Here is a 22160-nt window from a genome sequence, read left to right as displayed (position 1 = left end):
TGTACACGTAGGGTCACGTTAGGCGTGGTGCAGTGGTAAGATACTTGGTTCGGGATGCTCAGGGCGCAAGCTAGAATCAGCGGCGGCCAACTTTTAGTTTTTTCTTTTTCATTCCTTAATTTTCTATTCGCACTAGCAAATTCACATAGCCTTAAGGAGGTATCTGTCAATTTTTAATTAGATATTGATCGAGAACTACGGAACGTCCGACTACAGACAATAGACGTCAGACAACAGACGTCAGACAATGGAACGTCAGACAACAGAACGTCAGACAAGAGAAAGTCAGACAACAGAACGTCAGAAACACAACGTCCCATTATACGATGGACTGCAATTTTCTGTTGTGTTTTTTAACCTGGTTAGTTCATAAATACAGAACGTTTTGCACAACATGGTTTAAATTTCGCGTGCTAAGCACGTTGGTCGATCGCAACGCCCTACTGGTGGCGCTATTGCAGAGGCGCCTCCGGTTTTGTCATAGTTTTGCTCTACGGATGACACACTGCCCCATTCCAGTACGCCATTGCAGCACCGGGCCGGCTAGTGCAGCTAGGCGTGGCCTCAAAGATTGGGCCGGTGCAATCTCAGAGACCACGCCTCCTTGTGTTGCACGTGTTGCTCGAACGAGCCAACGTTGTTGACTTTGCAGCGTGCAACGTATTCAACCTTGGCGCCATTTCGCGATGCTAGAGATGAACCAACTCAAAGCGGAGCGAAAAACTATCACATTGCAACCGAAAGCAGCCATCGTAAATGCAATCGTGTAGGATGCTAAGGAGTTCTGTGTTGAGGACCCGGTAATTTGTTTTGCTGTTTTCTGTCAGCGCACATGGCCATGTAGCGGTCCTACTCGCCGCAAGCCGTCTTCTATGCAAGTTTGAAATTTTGCACTTCATTACGCAATCATTACAGTTAAGGGCAGCAACGAATATAATTAATTTTGGCTCCCTTTTAACTTGGTTATAAAGAGGTTTGATAGCATGTGACTGATAAGAGCTCCCACTCATTTGTACGGAAGCTTTGTTTGCAAACACTAAGCGCTAGAAATTCGACCTAGGCATCTAGCGTACGCATACCGAATATTGCCATCGCTGCGATTCAGCCTTTTGTGTATAGTGGGATAGGAAGCACCCAGGATACCGACGTGCATTGGAGATTTTCGACAATAACGAAAGCCTTATCCAAGGCTAATATCATGGTTAGAGGCTGTCACGTCCTCCGCAAGTATGTCGCAAGCGAAATTTTTCGTTTTCGCAACACAGACTTGCTGCTTCAAGCACTTTTCTAAGATGTATCGCTTGTTCAGGTAAACGTAGTCATAGTTCCCGCACGGAATACCTATGCCGCGCCGAAAACCCACTTTACAGCATTACCTTCACACGCTTTCAGAAACCTCCATATCGTGCATATGAGCGCTCTACCATTAAGCTATGTGCGGCATAATAACGGGTTGCGCGTGCTCGGTCCATTATTAGTTGGCGGTGCGTCACGCATTCACACTTCGTACTGGCGACGCGGCCTTGGTGGGAGAGGTGATCGTTAACCGACGACATCGCACGTTCCGCATGGCAGCTGTATCATGCGGCGCTCAGCAAACTGAAACTTCCTGGCTTGTTATCACCTGTTCTGCTGTGTTGCATTTATGTGTGTACTCATAACACAGCGGACACAATTCGACTAAACGGGGACATGCGCAAGGGGCCAGTCATAACACTGCTTGAAACATTAAGTTATTAAGCTGCTTTTTATGTGCGCTGGTGGGAATGGTCGAGAGCTTTGTAGCTGATGTTGTACCAGTCAACAATAATTTTCAGTGGTTATCGACTGGTCACTATTCTTACGCATCCAAAATGGTTCCAGTGTACCGGCGCGCACCATTCCTATTGTTCTCGACAAAGGTAACCTATGCACGCGACCCCTGACGAATGAATTACTACCATCCGCTGGCACACCGACTCCACCAGTGCACCCGGGAAAAAATAGTGCACGTCTGGAGCGGTAAAGCGAGCCACATAAAGGCACAAATAAACTCACGGCATACTCAAGTAGAATTCTAATAGCCAATGAAGCAATTTCACTTTCGTACTTTTTTCTGCAGCTAGTAAAATGGCCGGGCTACAAGTCCGTTGCGTTATGATCGCACGGATAAATGCCACACCCAAGCAGCTGCTAACAAGTGAGGGAGTAAGTTTCCGTTTGCTGAATGACCATGACACAGCTGCCGTGCCCAACGCGCGAAGTGTGCGTCGTCGGTTGAGGATAATCTCTCCCACGAAGGCCACGTGACCAATACTAAGTACGAATGCGTGATGCACCACGAAGGCATAATGGACCGAGCACGTACTACTAGGCCCGACAGCATTTCATTCCAAACTGCGCACAACCCGTTATTATGGTGCACAGAGCTTAATGATGCAGTGGTCATATGCGAGACATGGCGGTTCTTTGCTAAATGATGCGCGAACACGTACTGGCAAGTGCTACTGCACTAGATTAGGTCAGTGATTCTTCAGCTGATTTAGCCTTATGAATGGCAGATGTCAGTACACCGTTTGCATTAGGTGGTAGCGACCGCTACCTCGCGCCGACCACAACTCATCTTAGCCGTGGCCTGAGATTGTGCGGCGCGGCTCATCCTGGAGAAGCTTTAACGGAATGTAGCAGATTTGAGCGATTGTACCGGCAATCGGAGTACACACAGAACAACACACAACGCACACTGCACGTGTGTGGTCATTCTACATGGCATTTTCCTAATTGAACCAAATTTATAAATTGTCTGTGGCAGGTAGCACCAGCCTAACCTTTGTGCAAAAATACTTCTTGAGACGGCGCAATATTCTTACAGAAAATGAAAATGCTTCATTGAAACATTGACATAATTATGCTAAGTAAATTTTTAGAAATTACTTTACTACACATATTTCAATCTGCGTATTGTAGATAGTGAGTATCCAAAGGATACCGACTTGGAACGAATTCTGATGATGGTACTGCTTTAAAGATAGACGCTGTCAAACTTGCGGTAACAATGCACTGTTTAACTTATATTTTTAAGGAAACGCTATTTCATGCGCTGAAGCACAAGTTATTTTAAACGGCAATGCATTTCGTCGGACACTATAATATTTATCTCCAATTACGTGGAAAGATTTAGAATAGTGCTACCTGCCACAGGCAATTATTATAAATCGGGTGCAGCTAAAGATGAAGCATCATGTATATCTGAACACACAATTCGCTTTGCAACAAAAATGTGACATCGCGTCAACATAAGTATGTTGCCTGAAAACATGCACACAATTGTAAATTTCCTTTTCGCATGTCTATGACACAAGAGTATTAAGAAATGACCTTTTGGACCTTGCAAATAATTTTCCGATAAGAATGGCCCATTGTTATGGAAACATCCCAGAGAAAAGCTCCGTCAGGCATCGTTCTGTTTACTAGCGCTTGAAGTTGCTGATGCAATGCTACAGGCCTCTGATGTTGCTCAACGCTTGACGCTACGTGCGTGTAGGCACACATACCTCAATTTAATTATTCAGATACCGCACAAGTGCCTCCTGGAAGACTGACTGAAGAAGCATTCACCATATTCCACTCGACTATTGCGCTGCCGTTTCCGCCAGCTACCAGTCGGTTTACGTGCATTACATATAAACAGCGCCACGCATGCAACTGGCGCAGCTTAGCCTGCATGCACCGAGCGGACTTGTGCTATAGACCGTCGCGGCAACGCTATAAAACGCTAAATTGACTGGGAATGTTTGTAGGACATGAATGCAGCTTTTTTTCATCCATGACGAGGACAAACATGAGGGTGAAAGGCACAAGTGCACGCCGCACACTGACAACAGTGGTTTATTTTGAAGAAAGTGACCACGTATATTGCAGAATCTGTGACACATCACGAAGCGGCAGCCGCAAGAAATTCCTACCTCTGCGCAAGATAGCTCCTTGCTGAAAAGGGAGATAGGCGGTTTTGCCACGGGCACAGGTGTCACCAAACCTGTCAATCAATAAAGAATTTATATTATGTGGTTTTACATGACAATACCTCGATCTGATTATTAGGCATGCCGCAACAGGGAACTCCGGAAATTTGGACCACACGGGGTTCTTTAACGTGCACCTACGAGTAAATTTAAGTACACCGGTGTTTTTGCCATTCACCCCCATAGAAATGTGGCCACCGAGGCCGGGATTCCATCCCGCGGCATCGTGCTTGGCAGCCTGACACCATGTAACTAAGCAAGCACGGCGGGTGTCAGTAAATTCCACTTCGATGGTTTCTCGGGTTAACTGATTACGATTTTTGCTGACAACTGAGCATGCACTATATACCGGTTCACACGTGACCGTAATTGTGGCGCCTGCCTGATTACGCATAAAATTTCTCTAGTGGCCATCCCAAAACCCCCATCTCTCTTGGGTCCAACTATGTTGGTCAGAGCTGACGGTGTCTTAATGACAGGCTACATCAGTATCGCTACTATGTGACAGAAATGAGAGGAAGGTTTTTGGATGCCCACTGTAGAAATTGTATGCTTAATTAGGCAGATGCCACAAATACGGTCACGTTCAAAAAGGTTATAGTACATGCTGAATTGTCACCAAAAATTATACTCAGTTAACACAAGAAATCATCGAAGTGCAATTTATTGACAGGTGTGATGACAGCTGTGTGTCAAAACCGTCTATCACCTTTTCCAGGAAAGAGCTATCCTTTTTGCGTAGAGACTGTGGTATAAAGTTTGTAAACAGGGATAAGGTGCCTTAGCACCTTATTCCTGTTTACAAACTGTATTCCACAGTCTGCTATTCCATCTGTCAGCCCCTTTCTTGATTTTGGACTTGCGTAGAGATAGGAATTTTGTGCGGTCGGAGCACACGTGATGTCTCAGAGATTCGGCTACATATGTGGTCACTTTCTTCAAAATAAAACGCCGTTGTAAGTCTGCGCTTATGTGTCAGCCTGTTCTTTGTCCTCCTCTTGTGCGCACAAAGCTGCATGCAGGTAGAGAACGATGTATAACGCGACGCAAAACGGTTGCAACAACCTCAAATGGCGATTTCTGTCCATATCCCGCTATATATATATATATATATATATATATATATATATATATATATATATATATATATATATATATATATAATATTTGGGGTTTTACGTGCGAAAACCACTTTCTGATTATGAGGCACGCTATATATATATATATATATATATATATATATATATATTGCGAGACCGCTATTAAGCCTCAAGGGTTTATTGCACAGGTCGCACGCTGAAGCAGATGGCACTGGCAGTGATGATGAATATATACAGATGAAGAAGATGAAGGGGTAATATAACGCTCCCACAATTTCCCCCGCGCGTGGAAGCAGCCAACCTGGCTGCTGGTTATGGCGGGAATCGCCGTATGAAATGTTTTAAACGCGAAACATGCACGATCTCTGTGGAACGGCAGCGGCCGTCCAAACGCGCAACAACCTTACTTTTTATTTTTCGATTCACTTTTCCGCTCTGTATTGGCTGTTGCCACTGACAAAACGATACGCAAAGGCAAAGCCCGCATATTGTCGCGAGAACAAGGGCGCATATCTCGCCAATATGAGTTGGGGCCTTGCTCATGTAGTCGCCACTTCGGGCGACAGTAAAAATATGCTGAGGTATACATCTGGGTCTGTGCGTATTATTACGCATTGTTATATTCTTGCACTTCGTACAGCAAGAGCTGTAGTGTCGACAAATGGTGGTATAGCATCGATATCGAATGATCTCACGTTATGAAAAAGTACAAACAATAAAGCCATCCACTTATAGGCATATCTCTTAAGATCATTGATATAATGCGACAGCTATGCGTAGAACTGTGTATAGAGCGTTATTTTCGCCCGTGTGTGCGTGTTTCACTTGCATTTACGCACGTATTTGTATTTCCTATGAACTGAATTGCCAATTTATTAATTTTCACTGATATTGGCCTATGCACTGGCACGTTGTCAGTGAAATTTAACGCTACTAATTTTACGCTCTATGCACGATTTTTGTCCGTGACGTACGTCTAGACGTTATAACTGGGTACCAAGAAATGTACGTATTTGTACGACATATAGTCATTTTGGGATGATATTTAACAGCCGTGTAAGTCTAGAAAAGCACCGAAACGTCTCTTTTTAGACATATCCAAAAACAGATTAGCGCAGACATCTTCCGTACGTTTACGCAAACCGTTTTCAAGCCGCCTTCCCACAACGTTTTAAAGACGTCTTAGCGAGATGTAAGCAGAAGACATCTTATCAAGATGTCTCCCAGGCGTCCATCGCAGAACGTCGCACAGACGTGCGCACATAGGCATCTGTAGCCGTCTTAGATAGTTTTTGACGTTTTAGTTTTTTTGGCTGACCAAAGACACCTTCTAAACGTGTTGAGTTTAGTGGGGAGTGTGCTACATTCTATTTGACAGATTACTTCTGAACACTCCCAGGGTTCTACTAGTACACATAAATACCCAAGAAAGTGGATGGGGAAACACCGCCGCGGTAGCTCAATTGGTAGAGCATCGCACGCGACATGCGAATGTTGTGGGTTCGGTTTCCACCTGCGGCAAGTTGTTTTTTCATCCACTTTAATTTCCATTAATTTATCATTACTTTATTTCATTGATTAAGCACATGCAATTTCCCCTATGTTGTACTTGGTGTCAGTGTTTGTTGGCTTCTCATTATATGACTAATAATTATCGGGTCCCTCGGTTAACCCCCTTTCTTCTCGTTTATTACTTAACGAGGGTCTCGAATCCGGCAACATTGATGCCTTCAGGTAGCATATGTGGGTTTATTGACCAGTTGCCTTCACCCGAAAAGATCACGTTCTCGTGACGCCTGCGGCAAAAAAGACGTTCCACGTCCGCCGCCAAGGTCTGTGAGTGGGGGCGCTGGCTAACACTCCCAGGGTTCTACTAGTACACATAAATACCCAAGAAAGTAGATGGGGAAACACCGCCGCGGTAGCTCAATTGGTAGAGCATCGCACGCGACATGCGAAGGTTGTGGGTTCGGTTTCCACCTGCGGCAAGTTGTTTTTTCATCCACTTTAATTTCCATTAATTTATCATTACTTTATTTCATTGATTAAGCACATGCAATTTCCCCTATGTTGTACTTGGTGTCAGTGTTTGTTGGCTTCTCATTATATATATATATATATATATATATATATATATATATATATATATATATATATATATATATATATATATATATATATATATATATATATATATATATATACCTGCGGCAAGTTGTTTTTTCTCCACTTCAATTTCCATTAATTTATCGTTTCTTCATTCCATTTATTAAGCCCAACTAATTTCGCCTATGTAGTCCTTGGTGTCAGTGTTTTTTGGCTTCTGATGTATGACTACTAAAAATCGGGCCCCTCGGTTAACCCCCTTTCTTCTCGTTTAATACATAACGAGCGTCTCGAATCCGGCAACAATGATGCCTTCAGGTAGCCTCCATGACTGTTGGGGTTTCGACAGAATCAAACGCTTTCTCGTAATCACTGAAAGCTATATATAAGGGCTGGTTATATTCCGCACATTTCTCTATCACCTGACTGATAGCGTATATGGTCTATTGTTGAGTAGCCTTTACGGAATCCTGCCTGGTCCTTTGCTTGACAGAAGTCTAAGGTGTTCCTGATTCTATTTGCGATTATCTTAGTAAATAGTTTGTAGGCAACTGACAGTAAGCTGATCTGTCTATAATTTTTCAAGTCTCTGGCGTCCTCTAGAATTCCTCCTCTCATCTGGAATTCCTCTATTTTCCCTTTCATCGCTAACTCATTGATCGGCTTCTTATGTACCAGTTTCTTCCATTCCCTCCTCAGGTCTAGGCTAATTCGAGTTCTTACCATCCTGTGGTCACTGCAGCGCACCTTGCCGACCACATCCACATATTGTATGATGCCAGGGTTAGCGCAGAGTATGAAGTGTATTTCATTTCTAGTCTCGTCGTTCGGGCTCCTCCACGTCCATTTTTAGCTATCCCGCTTGTGGAGGAACGTATTCATTATCCGCATATTATTCTGTTCCGCAAGCTCTACTAATACCCGCCGTGGTTGCTCAGTGGCTATGGTGTTGGGCTGCTGAGCACGAGGTCGCGGGATCGAATCCCGGCCACGGCGGCCGCATTTCGATGGGGGCGAAATGCGAAAACACCCGTGTGCTTAGATTTAGGTGCACGTTAAAGAACCCCAGGTGGTCAAAATTTCCGGAGTCCTCCACTACGCCGTGCCTCATAATCAGAAAGTGGTTTTGGCACGTAAAACCCCAAATATTATTATTATTATTATTAGGCTCTACTAATAACTCTCCTCTCCTATTGCTAGAACATATGCCATATTCCCCCATTGCCTTGTTTCCAGCCTGCTTCTTGCCTACGTTGGCATTGAAGTCGCCCATCAGTATAATGTATTTTGTTTTCACTCTGCCCATCGCCGATTTCGCGTCTTCATAGAAGCTTTCGACTTCCTAGTCATCATGACTGGATATAGGAGCCTAGACCTGTAGAACCTTCATTTTGTACCTCTTATTAAGTTTGAGAAGAAGACCTGTCACCCTCTCGGTAATGCTATAGAATTCTTGTATGTTAACAGCTATATTCTTATTAATCAGGAACCCGACTCCTAGTTCTCGTCTCTCCGCTAAGCCCCGGTAGCACAGGACGCGCCCGATGTTTAGCGCTGTATATGTTTCTTTTGGTCTCCTAACTTCACTGAGCCTTATTATATCCCATTTACTGCTCTCTAATTCCTCCAATAGCACTGCCAGACTCGTCTCACTATATAACGTTCTAGCGTTAAACGTTGCCAGGTTCATATTCCATTGGAGGGCTGTCCGAAGGCCTGACCTCCTAAATTTCCCCAATTCAAGCTTAAAGGGACCTGCGTGATGACAGCATGGGATTCGACAAAAGTACACCTTTGATGGAGTGCTTGTTAGTTGCCAATACGTGTCACGAAATGCCTTTATTTAGCAAAAACATTATTCCGTCGAATACATTTTTTGCGTCATATCGTTAAAAATAAACGCGTACGCTTTTTCTTGATTATTGTTCGACGCTAACACACGTAACGACACCTGGCTGAGGGCTACGCGGACGCCTTGCGTGGGATGCCGGCAGTTTCGTATGTACTAAGTTGTCGTTGTGCAAGAAAGGCGAGGCGTGCAGACAGGACACAAGAGAAGTCGACAGGACAAACACATTTTTGTATAACGAATCCTTACCAACTAGAACAGCTTTCTGTCGTTATAAGTTGTCGTCCGGCGCTGTTTCGCCCTTTCGTTCTCAACTGATAGTTCGTTTGCTTCAGATTTGTGTTATGATGCTTCGACAGCAAGGTAGTAGTGATAACTGAGCGATGTACCTCAGTCTGATTCTCAATTTTTCGTTGTTGTAGGCAGTCAGGGTGCGGCATTATTCGACTCTTTGAAGAACCGATCAACGGGCGCCAAAGGGTGGCAGTAATAGGAACCGACAAGCACGACGGTTATTGCCGGCCGCTCAGCCAAGCGGCCGAAAGGGGTCGACAGCAGGTTTTCTGGATTATTGTTCTTTTTTTGTCATCGGCGCGACAGGGGCGGCCAGACCGCCTTTTGTAGGGCCCCTGTGCATTCTCTGCCCCGCGCGTGCATTTTGAGCCTTACTAAAAAGGTGGGATTACGAATACTACAAAATATGTGGTGTATCTGTACAAGCCTATGTCCACGATGTGTTGACAGTGTATGTGGTGTTTCTGTGCAATGCCGCGTCCACGAATTGCTGCCAGTGTATGTATGCCGACAGCGCCGTATGGCCAGCTGCCGTAGTTTCTCCCATTTTCATGAACGGACAATGGAGGTCCGGCACGGATGCAAGGGTGTGTGTGCATGTTGCAATACGAGTGCGAGAAGTCTATCAGCAGGAAAGAAGCACCCGTTCCCTCGCCCCTAATTAAAAGGGGCGCGGCCAAGACCTTGAGAGGAGCCAGTATACAATTGGGTGAACTTGATGGGATCCTTACCAATATATGCCATCCTCCCACCCAGGGCGCTAGAGAAAGGAGAAGTTGTTTACGCGCAGGTTTTAGACCGAGTCTAGAGTCTAGAGTGTAGAAGCGGAACCTACACTCTGCTCAAAAACGTCAAGCAGCTAGTCCGGTCCAGTATCACCTGGGCCGCCTAGCCGCGTCTGAACTGCGACATACTGGTTGGCGTAAGAGACGACAAACCAACGTATGCAACGAAGCTCACGGTAGTTCCCCTCAAGTTGGCTCAACCTGCTGGAGGGAAGACGTCAGACCTAGACTCCTGGGAAACCCTGCCCAGCAATCGCATCCACCGCAACGAGATCGGCTTGCCAGCCTCCTTCGGTAAAGCTCTGAGGTCGACGCCATGCTTTGTGGACTAGCTGCAGCTTCCCGGCTATGCGTGTGCCATCTTTTGTTTTCTTTGAACTCTGTTTAGTTGACCACGTTAAGTCTGTTTCTGTAGTGTTATTTCCTATGTATACAGGTAACTGTTCGTTGTATTTCTTTTATATTCATCATTGATCTAGATTAAGTGCATATGTTAGTTTTGTGTTTTTCGTGTTTCATTTAATCTTTGTGTCATTGTAAGTCGATCAATATTGTTTTTCTGTCTTTCTCCCGACTCTGACTTCTTCGCTGTGTTCGCTTGAGTACAGAGCGATCAACCGGCTTGTACACCCTGTCAACGACTTCGCGCCAACAGCGAACGGGTGACAAGCCGTGACATAGGCCTAACATAAAGAAGCTATACTAGCTCAACATGCCCTTGAAGTTCGCCAGCGTGTATGGCAAGCAACGCGCGCACTGCGGTAGTTTGCAGGACTGCACTGCACTTCACATAGAGTGTCTGCTCAAACACGCAGCCACCGTTTTCTTCTCGCCGGCCAGCTCTACCTGAACAGTGGAGACAGCGAATAAAAGACAAGTTCGAGAATGTTGACAGCCAAGTACAGGGTAATTAAAAGTCTAGATAAGCAACCAGGAGTGATCAAGAAGAAAGTGACAGAAGCAGACAGTGAATTGAACTCAAAAATTTTAAACAAGAAAAGTCCATGGAGATACATGCAAGATTGGGAAGAAAGAGAACAGAAGTGAAAATTTGCGCGGTAATGCAAAAGGCAGTGCCTTTCTACTTGAGGCCCCAGCCCCTTGCTTAAGGACAAAACTATACCGGAGCAAATATACACAACAAGCTAAGGCATAGGTGACCGGAGACCACTCAGTACATCACAATTTAATGCCGAGTTACTCCCTTAGTGAGACCCGTAGGTAACGTACACCTTCACAAAGCTCTAGTATTTATAGTGGGCGGAAGCATCGAGATGTCATCATTTGAGATAAGCAGGACTAGCACTACAGCACTGGTGGAAAAAATGAAAACAGGGAAGGGATTGTTATTGCTAAGCGAACTCAATAAATCATTATGACTAGGTGCGTTACAGCTATAGGTATATAGCGCTACAAGGTAGATAGAGAAGTATCGAGGAGAAAAAAGATTAAGCTGTTGCATGCAAAGCTGCTAGAATGAATAGCATATATTGCACACCTGGTTAACTTAAGCAGGCCAGGCGACTATGTGCCACCACCCCGTTTCAAAGGAGACGCGCATAGATCGAGTCGTCCCTGACCAACACAAAAGTGTTTCTCTTCTTCGGCAGCGTCCCCACCGCGGCTCAGCCCTTACAGCCGCTCAGCCACCGGAGCGGGTCGACAGGTTTGCCGAGATCGCATTTTTGAATTGAGCTAACTTATTTTTCATATATTTTCTGTACTTGCGTGTTCCAAGTCTATATGCGCTTTACCGCTGCTCTGATCGTGGTACGCGTAAAACTACCATAACTTGAATCGGTGTCGTGAATTGAGCGCTCGCTTGGAGCGTGTTTGATTGACGCAGCGGCACCTTGCAGGCGCCTACTACGATTACAAGGGCAACCTCGACGAGTGGTGGACGCCAAAGATGCGGCGCGGGTACGCGGCCGGTGCCGTGTGTTTCCGCAATCAAGCCGACTGGTTTGTGAACCCGGCTACGGGCGAAGCGGTAGGTGCAGTCTTCTCTCGCCAACATGCTATTTTTGTCTTTGCATAACAACCACAATAAAATGACAATGATCGCAAGTGAAACCTGGCTACTAACACACAGCTCAATTTCCTTCAAGAAACCTACATGCACAGAGAATTCCACCATTTGCGCTTGCGCATTCGTCCACGTTTTTTGCGTTGATAAATGTCTATGAAATTAGTACAGATTTACAGAAGTAAGCACAGAAATAAGTCCATGAGTTCGAATTATTCTTCAAAGGTTTAGCCAATCAGGACGCATTAAATGAATTTTGCGCTGTGCACTGGGGGAGAATCGCACGTATGTTTCCTCCTACTAACGCCACTGTGTTTCCTTATCCGCTCACACCTCACCAACACACCACTCGGTGTTTCTATTCACGAATTAACAAGAATTCGCAACTACTCACTGCGTTCTAAAGCATACATACAGTCATACACACGCCGACATTAACAACAAGTTCCTGAATAATCTGCGCGTCGTCGTCACCGGCGAAGGATAATCGCAACGATTTCATTATGTTAAAAAAGTCTTTCTATAGGATTCGTGGCTTACACACCAAAACGTGCAGTACAGCGACGGAGGTACTGTCACTCCCACGCTCAGGTTGGTCTGATGCTTTATTTAGCTTGCCTTTCAGACCGGGAGCAGGCACCGGTGGTGCACTTACACGTTTGCATTGCTACACGGAGGCCCGGCTCTAGGGGCGGCAGGCAGGCATTGTGAGGTTGCAGAAAGCGGATGGCTGCGGAGGCCCTGATGAGAGCGGCGGTCTAATGGGCCATACCGCCAGAGGGCTGTAGACAAGAACGAAATGATATGTATGCGAAGAACTGCTGAGAAATATGTAAGAAAGTAAATGCTCTGGGGGAGAGTTGATGTATCTGTACAGAAAAAAAAATTGATTCACAGTGGGGGAAAAGAACTAGGAAGGTCACCAGCAAGTATGTGGCCTGTGGGGTGAGCAACACAGCAACAAAGAACGTCAAGCGGGAAGGCAGAGAGGCTGAAATAATCTCATGGGTGGGGGAAATGAAAAAAAAACCTGCCATGAGTAACTACTTCAGAGGAAAAAAAAAACGAAATCAGGGAAGAAACAATTTATGATAGCTCAAAGGGAAGCTTATTACTTTTCGAAGTGAGATAAGGATGTCTCAGAACACGCATCTGTCAAGCGGTATACAAGAAGGAAGAAGTACGTGCTCGCTGCGGTAAAGCTAGCGAAACAATGGAGCATGTTGCATTAGAATGAGAAGATATCTGCCCAGATATCTGTCCAGGCACCACTGTACTACTCGAAGGCTTCGGGTTCAGCGATAGCAGGGGGGAAAGTAAACATGTCCGCACTAGAAATTAGTAAGAAGTGATTGGAAGGTTGGTGGGAGGAAAGTAGGGAAACGACAAAAAACGGAGACGTACAAAAATAAAGTTCACAATAGGGGTCAGAAAATTTTATGGAAATTTATATTTCTTTTTTTTTCTTTTTTTATTTCTTTTACCTAGGTAAGGCATTAGGCAATATAATAGCAAGAGCTTGATAGCGCAACCTGTTTCAAAGGGGACGCTCATCCATCCAACGAGGGCGTGCTTTATTTGGTTCTCAGAGCACAAGTTTACGTGCTGCGGACGACGTCCACATGACTGTTTTACTTGCGGGACGGGGAATCGTAGGACATGCCTTCGCCGCCGTAGGCTCCTTTAACACGCTCGATGCCACATTATCCTCGTTCGCAGGTAAAGTACTCGTCTTATTTCGGCAGTTGATCACTTCAAGTCCTTCGTACGGCGACCTTAGTCATGGCCGGAAGTCTTCTCGGCGCGCGGAAGCATGGTCCGATGAAGCAAGGTCTTGCGGAAGCGTCGTAAGAGGACGGTTGGCAGGCTGGAGTTGGCCGTAAGCCTTGGAACAGTAATCGTAGCTGCTCGATGTAGTCACAACGGTCAGTTGCGATACGGGGAAGGTGAAAAGGTGCTCCTTAAACCATTTCCGCCGCAGTGCACGCGAGGTCCTTCTTGATGTCCGAGTGAACGCCAAGCAGTACGATGGGAAACTCTTGAATCCGCAAAGCAGAGGTGTTCTGGGTAAATAGCGCTGTCTTTTGCAGCGGGCACAGTCACTCAACCATTCCTTTCGCGGAGATGCGTAATGTAGTCGTGTGAACGTGACTTGGGCGTACCGGATATGCTTCAGGCCACCGGGTATAGCGGTCCATACAGGTGAGGATGTAGCTTTTGCCCGACAAGGTCTATGTGAACATAGTCAAAGCGGTAGTCAAGCGCGCCGAATTGCTAAAGCGGTGAATTTGTGTGGCAGGGCGTTTTCGCGCGCTCACAACAGCCTTACGAGCCCATCTCCGAACGTCATTGTTCATGCTGAACCACACAAAACGAGTAACAATGAGGCCCTGAGTGGGGCGGACGCTAGGATGGATTGAGTCGTGCAGTGTGGCGAAGATCTGTTGATGGTAGGGGCTTGGCACAAACAGGCGCGCACTGTTAGTCGACACGTTTTACACCTGTTACCCGAGTAGAAAGGCAGTGGTACTTCAGACAGCAAAAGGGACGTGGGGCCGGCACGCAGAAAGGCCGTGGTACTTTTTATTCCAAGCTGCTAACCTGCACACCGACATTCACTACTTCCCTACACGACACCATGCATACTGCTCCGTGCCTTATCTACGTACTAACTACGGTTTTCAAGCTTTAAAGTATACTTTCCGTTCTTTACTAAATAGGTTTGACTTATCATACACCTCGCTCCGTGCAATTTTTTTTAATTTCCTTCCAGACATCTTTCGTTAATCTTTCATTTTCTTGCATTTCCCTGCCACTATTTCCCTCTTATTTGTATTAATTGTCCACAATGAGATGTTATTGTGTTTGTTGTATGGTTCATTTTATGCTGCACCGCGTTTTGTTTTTGAATCTTCCTTGTAAACAGAGTTGCCTTGTACTGTCTGTTTTTTGTACGCACCGCTGCACCGATGTGCACATGCGGGAAGGGATCACTGCCAAGTTGCGATTTAGTCACTTTCTTTTTCTCGTCTCCTTTGCCATGTAATTAGGTATGCATGTCTGGAATAAAGGCATACTCAGATAGCGAAACTTACTGTCATGACGTTGTATCTCGGTGATTTTCTTGAAGTATACGGCATCTAAGGAAAGGACGCTAAGACGCGAAAGGACATCGATTGTCGTTTTAGAATGGCCTTCAATGTGTCTAGGGTCAGCGGTGAATGGGACATGAAATTCAGAGTTGCAGTGTAAAGCACATGACAGTGTTCTGGGATCGGTAAACACGTATAACACACGATGTGGGATGTTGCGCTAAGTGAGGAATGAATCCCAACCTAGTAAATGTACGGTGGTTTATCGCCTCAGCAGCAGTATCAGGTGATCGTACCGGCACTTCGCACATCCGGTTCGCAAGTAAGTTTTTCAAGACATGCAGCCTGCTTTTTTGTATCGTTGCATCTTCCCTATCACCTGCAGTAGGCGGTGGCAGTGTTCCTTATCGGCCACGCAGTGCAGCCATGCTTCGTAGGGGTTGAGGTGGTGGAAGCTGGAGGAGAGCGCATCGTCGTATTCCAGTTTGTGGGGAAGGGGGGGGGGGGGGGGGGGCGTTGAAGGTAGGCAGTGAGGAGCGTGCATTCGAACGGGCTTGACGCGTTTCTGTTAGTTTTAAGTCGAGCGAAAGAAACTGAGTGGGCGCTTTTGTTGAAGCTATTACAAGACGGCATCGCTGATCAGCCTCATTGGGGCGTCGGGTAGGCGGTGGACGTAGCGTTTGCCAAGGCGTTCTTGCAAAGGTGCGTTTAGCCTCACTTGTCCATGTCAGAGGAGCAGATGGTTTCTTGGGCGACTTCACCGTTTCGGTCAGGGGTACAATAATGCCAGCTAAATTAGGCAGAAAGCGATGATAACCGTTAATAAATTCGAGGAACTCACGCAAATTACGGAGCGATGTCTCTTGAAGAAAATTACCAAGAGCTTCGTCCAAATGACCAAGAGCCGAAAGGTCGCGCTGCTTCATACATGACCAGAGTACAAAACATTTGATGGTCTGCGCGTTGAAGATGTATTTAGCTGTGTTGGTTCTCAAGCGACGTTCTGAAGTCGAAAGAAGAGCCATCGCAGGTGTTCTCTGTGTTTCACGCTAAGGGTTGTAACAGCGCACCCAAGACAAGGACAACAGAAGGAATAAAACGAGGACATGGCGCTGACACTGAGGAGGACTCTGACTCTGAGGACACTGAGGAGAGTCAGTGCCGCGTCGTTGTTTTATTCCTTCTGTTGCCCTTGTCTTGGGTGCGTTGTTACAACCCTTACCATGAATCCCAACCAACTAGCCCATCTTGCCGTTCTGATGCAGTTTGCGTTATCTGTGCTATTGTGGAGCTCCATAACGTAGAGCTATTCGAAACTGTTTCTAATAAAGTTTTGCAATCAGCCCTCTACAATTGGTCAAAAAACTTTTGGATTTCCTCCTTTTTGCCTGTCTATCAAGTGACGTTATGAAAATCGGGAAATCTTGCAAACTGACATGATGCGTTTACACGCACTATGCATGCTTAAACCAAACAAAAATAACATTTTTTTTTAAATTTCACACCTTTCTCGCCATTAGCCCTGCTCTGTTGGTCAAATGTTTTCGAGCTGTGCCCACTTTGCCTTTCTATTACGCGATGTCACAAAAGCGCGAAAAGTCACCACGTGAAAGTGAAGTGTACGAACTAAAAATGCATCAACATGCTGTTAGGAATGGCCTGCCGAGGGGCCGACATGCAAAGTTTCTCAGCCAGTTGCAGCAGCAGGGTTGTCGTTTTCTAGGAACCGACCGTCCTTCTCCAGCATCTTGGCGCCACGATGTCTGCTCTGAAAGGAGTACAATACGCCGCACAGGTTTTCGATCGCGATCGAGCGCGATCAAATTTCTCGATCACGATTGGTTCTACGCAGATTTCGCAGTGCAGGCAATCGTGATCACAAAATCCGATCCCGATCGGGCTCGGTCGCGATAGAAACTGCTCCGGTATGACGCCCGTATAAAATTGAGAGCACTCACCTGTTAGGCAGCGTTGGGCTTGACGATCCACGACCGCCTCGTCATGTGATTGTTCTTGTGGCGCTTGTGTTTCGCCAGCTACCAAAGCGCAGGTCGAGCCTCAACGCAGGCAATCAGCGCTTCGTTGTTGATCGCCTCCATAGCCTCTGTGCTCTATCGACACGAAACCAGCAGTGCCTCCCGGCGTCTCCGCACGATTGTGAAACTTCAAAAACTTTTCCGAACCGCCGGAAGTGTGCATGCGGCCCACGTGACGTCGGTGTACAAGCTGCCACTTCCGTCGCGTACGTTCAAAATGACGCGCAAGATCAAGACCACCTGGACGCGCGCGATTCCTGGGCGTCTGCCCTCTCTAGAGGCGTAGGACAGGCGCGTACGGCCTCGCAGACGCGTGACGCGTATCCAGGCGTGCACGATTCACCACGTGTGGTTGGGCCTTTATGGTTACATAAGCTGCAGTTGCCGGGAAGCATGAAGATCAATCAGAGGTCTTTGAATGCTCTGCCATTTAACTCTTAAAAGCAAAGCTTAAGCGTCCACCAAATTTTGTATCTCAACCTTTAGCTGGGCATCCCCTATCCGCTTCTTCTATGAGTGGGCACAGAACGCAACGGGGCTCTGTTTGTTAAGCGCTTACAACGAGATACCAAAAAGCGGCGTGATTCGGAGAACACTTCGTATTGAAAGATTACCGCGACCGCACAGTGGCGTGGGCACGGTACATGAAGCAGCTAGTTGAATATATTAACTCTGTGGCTAGCAGACGTGCGGGACCTGTTGCCTAATAAACGGTAATGGTATGCGATCAAGGGAAGCAGACAAACCGCGCACTAGTTCACTGCAGTATAAATCACATGTCACTTCCAGTGTGGGATAATCGTGAAGATTTTCATGAAAAACATTTCTCTTTGCGAGCGTTTTGTGAAGCACAAGCTCGCTGCGATCGTGAAAATTTCCATATCGTCTTCTCTACGCTTAAACTATGTGAAACGGAGCCTACTAGGCGTTCTTGTAATACGTTGTCGGTGGAGTTTAACCATTCACAACGCCTTGCCACTCTGCTTTGCTATATTTTGCAGATCAATACTACCGTGAATGAAGACGTGGTCGTTGCTGACAGCGCAGCAGTCAAGGAGGCATTTAAGGTGAGCTGCGTGGCTTGATTAACGTACAGGTAATGAAGGCTAAATGCATGGGACAGATAACCGGTGGTCCAATAAATACATAGAAGGGGTGTCAAGGGAGGGCAAATGCCGTAATGGGCGGCAGAAAATTAGGTGGAATGATCAAATTATGAGATTTGCAGCCAAAGGTTGGAATCAGGTAGAACAGCGCGGAAGGGATTGGAGAAGGCTGGGGCAGGCCTTCGTCCTACATCGGACAGGAAAACAGGCTGATGATGATGATGTTCAATGAAATAAAATTCACTGGAGATTGATCTCCCATGCGAAATTTCAGCGCAGCTCTATACGCGCTTTCATGCCGTGATGTATTGGCTTAGGCGGACAGTCTCTCTTGTGCGGCACGTTGGAAACGGAGAGAAGTGCACGCGGATGTACGCCTAATTGGGAGATCGCGAGATGCAGCACGTGGATGACGCGTGGACACAATTTATTTGCACACATACCTCCCCTCATGCGGCGCATTGTTTCCATTTGTCTACCACGGATTACGCTTACGCCATCTCGTAGCCATCGTCGTCGCAAAGCCCGTCTTGCGCGAAACTACGCTTTACTTCTCACGCTACCTCCAAAGCATGAACCTCCGCTTTCCGGCTCGTTCTATGTTCGCTATCGCCGTTTTACATCACCCACCACGCTCAGCGTTCGATTTTTTATGCTTCGCTGTGCTCATTCGCCGAGTTAAGGGGGGCACTCAGGCACGCCGACGCTCAGCGCAGGAACGGGCACCTATGAGCTGCGTTTTAAAAGAATTATTTACCTATGTAACAATACTGCTGGCAAAAAAGCAGGGCCCAAGCAGGAGGGCCAACATACATGCATGTAAAAAAATGTGCACATCACACGAACTGTGGGAGTCTATGTAAGCGAAGCTTTGTAAGCTGCTTGCTTTGACTGACGATAATAAGCCGTGATGTGTAATTGTGTAATTGGCCATTGTGTAATTTCTTCAACGTTTAGTCCAATACGAGAATGGCGAGTTGATATTAAATGTTATCTTGCGTGCACCATTGCTGTTTGTGAGCGTGGTCAACAGAACATGCAGGGAGACGCGTTTGCTCGAAGCGTTGTTGTGCGTCATTTATAATATCTGAGAGGTGATCATTATCATTGCCTCACATGGCGCATCGCCTTGTGGCAGGAGCGTTAAACATTGATTGAATTATGGGACTTTACGTAATTCCATTAATCATTCTAAAATTGTGTGTATACGTTGTATACAAACGCTCACGGTCTGCATCACGTTTCACTGCGTAGCGAAGATGATCCTGCTTCGCCAGGCGCTTCTTGTTGGCCTTGGTGTCCTCAATGCTGAGTGAACGCTTTTGAGCCATTTCGCTGGCGCGTGTTTACATGCCCTTTCTGCATATGTGATCAGCATGCTGTGGAGACGCCAGCTCCAAGCGCTCTCTTCAGGCTATGGACGACTACAATGTTTACACTATCACGGCTCAGCACGAAACCTCTTCAGTCCAGCACCTGCATTTTTGTCGGTCGCATAGGAGAGCAAGCAGAGCACATGCCATACGCGGCGGTGCCGGCCGATATGCGCGGAGGGGAGCGCCATCTTGCAAGAAGTCAAGCGTGCCGCAGGTTAAGACCATCACAGCAGCGATCGGAATGTCGAGAGAAGAGGCTCGCTTTAAAAAGGGAAAAGGACCAGCAGTTCCAATGCGAGAAATAAGAGGAGCGCTAGTGGGTGGGAGCCATTTGTTGAGTCAACAACAACAACGAGAAGTGCCGCTAACAGCAACAGCATCGCCAAATCTACACAGAACCCGATAAGACTCAAGTTTGGAAATATTGTGCGGTCCTGAGCTTCTGATCTACTATCTTAGATGTGTACACAACACTCATATACTTAGAAAAGAGACAGACAGAATATCGCTCTGCCTCTTCTTTTTCTTAAGTATGTGTGCTCTGTGAAAACATTGAAGATGCAACGTCACCTACGCTATCAATCTTCAACTTTTGAATGCAAGATGATCTCTATGCAATAAAGCTTTCTCACAATAGTGTCAAGTGGATCAGCAGCATATTCAGTGTCGCGAGGTAATGTCTTTCCTTTAGGCTCTTTCACATGGCGCGATTGGGGCGAGAAAAATCGTCCTGCCGCGCATGTCGCAGGACTATTTTCGCTGACAACTTTCGAATGCGTCTGCGGCAGTGGGATTTCCGGCGCAGCGATGCGCAAGGTTGCCTCCTGCTCACGGAGTATCCATGCCTGCATCGTTCAATAAAAACAACATGGAAACTAGGCAAATTTTCGAATTTTCCTATTATTATTCGATAATATAACCAGTACACCATTTTTTACCGTTTGAAAGAGTTGAGACTTTACGACAGCTTGCAGATGCCGTGAGTGAGGCGCTGCACAACACCGCAAGTATAGCGTGTGGCTTGTGCGGCGTTGGTGGCGTGGTTCCGTTTAGCACAGTCTTGTTTCTTTGTTACTATGGAAGCCACAACGTTGTTTCCTGGATGAGTATTTGCTTTGATCAGCTGGCGCAATTTGTAGCGATGAAGAGGTTGACGACGGTGGCGATCAAGTGGGTACGTGCCTTATGTTGAAGCGGCGTCCTTCTCCCGAACTGGATAGCGCGCATCTTCTCCTTTTAAAGGAATTGTGTAAGCAGAAGATAAGAAAAATTTTTATGAAGCTCCTAAGCCGCAAACGCCTGCCGAGTACGCCCTATTGAAGCATAACTATAACTGGCGCGCGACATTGCTCCACAGAGCTACCCCCGCGCGGTAAAACAGGAAAGCGCTTATTGTTACGGCGCTTTGTTTCATCACACACATTGCCCCTCCCACATCGCGCCGATCGCTGCGACTCAGCGACGGCGCGACCAACTATGTGGAATCCAGTTGGGACGAGCCCATGACGTCGCGGCGGTCGCTGAGCGAATGAATTCGCTGTGTCGCTGACTGAAAATCACGCCATGTCAAACAGCCTTTTCCCGGGCATATACTTGTCGGGCAACACTGATGGGCAACCAAACATCGATGAAATCTTAATATTCGCTATCTTTCCCTAGGTTTAATACTTAGGAGTGCTCGGGTAGCTATGTTTGCCCACGCCTGTGGAGTCTTGTGGCGCATCGACATCGAGAGCCTTTGTTCGTGCTTTGGCGTCTTCGCGTCGCGACATTTCTCCGTTAATGAACTTTGGCCACTAATAACAGAATATTTGGTGAATGACTTCCAGAGGACTGTACCAGGTAGGTATTCACATGACTGCCAAGAGAAACACTTATGTTGTTGACGTTTGTGAAGTTCAGTCATGTAAAGGAAGCACGTGGCGGTGGATGAGTTTTTGGGTTGACCGACAGTGATGGTGACTGCTCCTAGGTTCACTCTCGGGAGCTTGAGAACTTCATTGCTCGGGCCGCAAAGACGTCGGCTAATATAAAGGCAGCGTCCTTCAATACTTTTCGTGTGGTCATGAAACTTCCCTAACAGTTTCACATGGGGACCGAAGGTGGTATCACTAGCACTGGCGTAACTAGACGGTGAACAATCTGCCATGCCAGATGGCCGGCCTGCGCGATCATGCAAATCTTTCACGAGGAAAGGCGCCTCCCGCACAGTTATTTCGGCACGTTTGTAGATGAACATGCAACGTAAACGTCTGGCAAAATAATTTAATGTGCGATGCGTTTGTGTTCAAATTATGAACGGCACTGTTTTATGATTGACATCGCCCCCTCCACCCCCTAGCTTTCGTTGCAAAAACTGTTTCGTTCGGCTGTCTCTATTTGCGCCTTG

General features: G+C 46.5%; 1 protein-coding gene across 11 annotated transcripts in view; it reads left to right on the top strand.

The window, feature by feature from the left end:
• LOC135897954 (neprilysin-1-like) overlaps nt 1-22160 on the top strand; it is a 752274-nt gene that overhangs the window by 644783 nt on the left and 85331 nt on the right. For 6 of the 11 annotated variants that reach the window (XM_065426667.1, XM_065426670.1, XM_065426669.1 and 3 more), the window contains 2 exons: nt 11995-12125; nt 18291-18356. In XM_065426667.1, coding sequence (XP_065282739.1) covers nt 11995-12125; nt 18291-18356 — 197 coding nt within the window. Of the gene's footprint in view, nt 1-11994; nt 12126-18290; nt 18357-22160 lie in introns of those variants that run through there. The other 5 variants (XR_010563211.1, XR_010563210.1, XM_065426674.1 and 2 more) reach the window with 3 other exon arrangements.

This window comes from Dermacentor albipictus, chromosome 2 (assembly GCF_038994185.2).
Source record: "Dermacentor albipictus isolate Rhodes 1998 colony chromosome 2, USDA_Dalb.pri_finalv2, whole genome shotgun sequence".
Classification (NCBI taxonomy): Eukaryota; Metazoa; Arthropoda; class Arachnida; order Ixodida; family Ixodidae; genus Dermacentor; species Dermacentor albipictus.
This window is presented reverse-complemented; position numbering and strand designations above follow the sequence as displayed.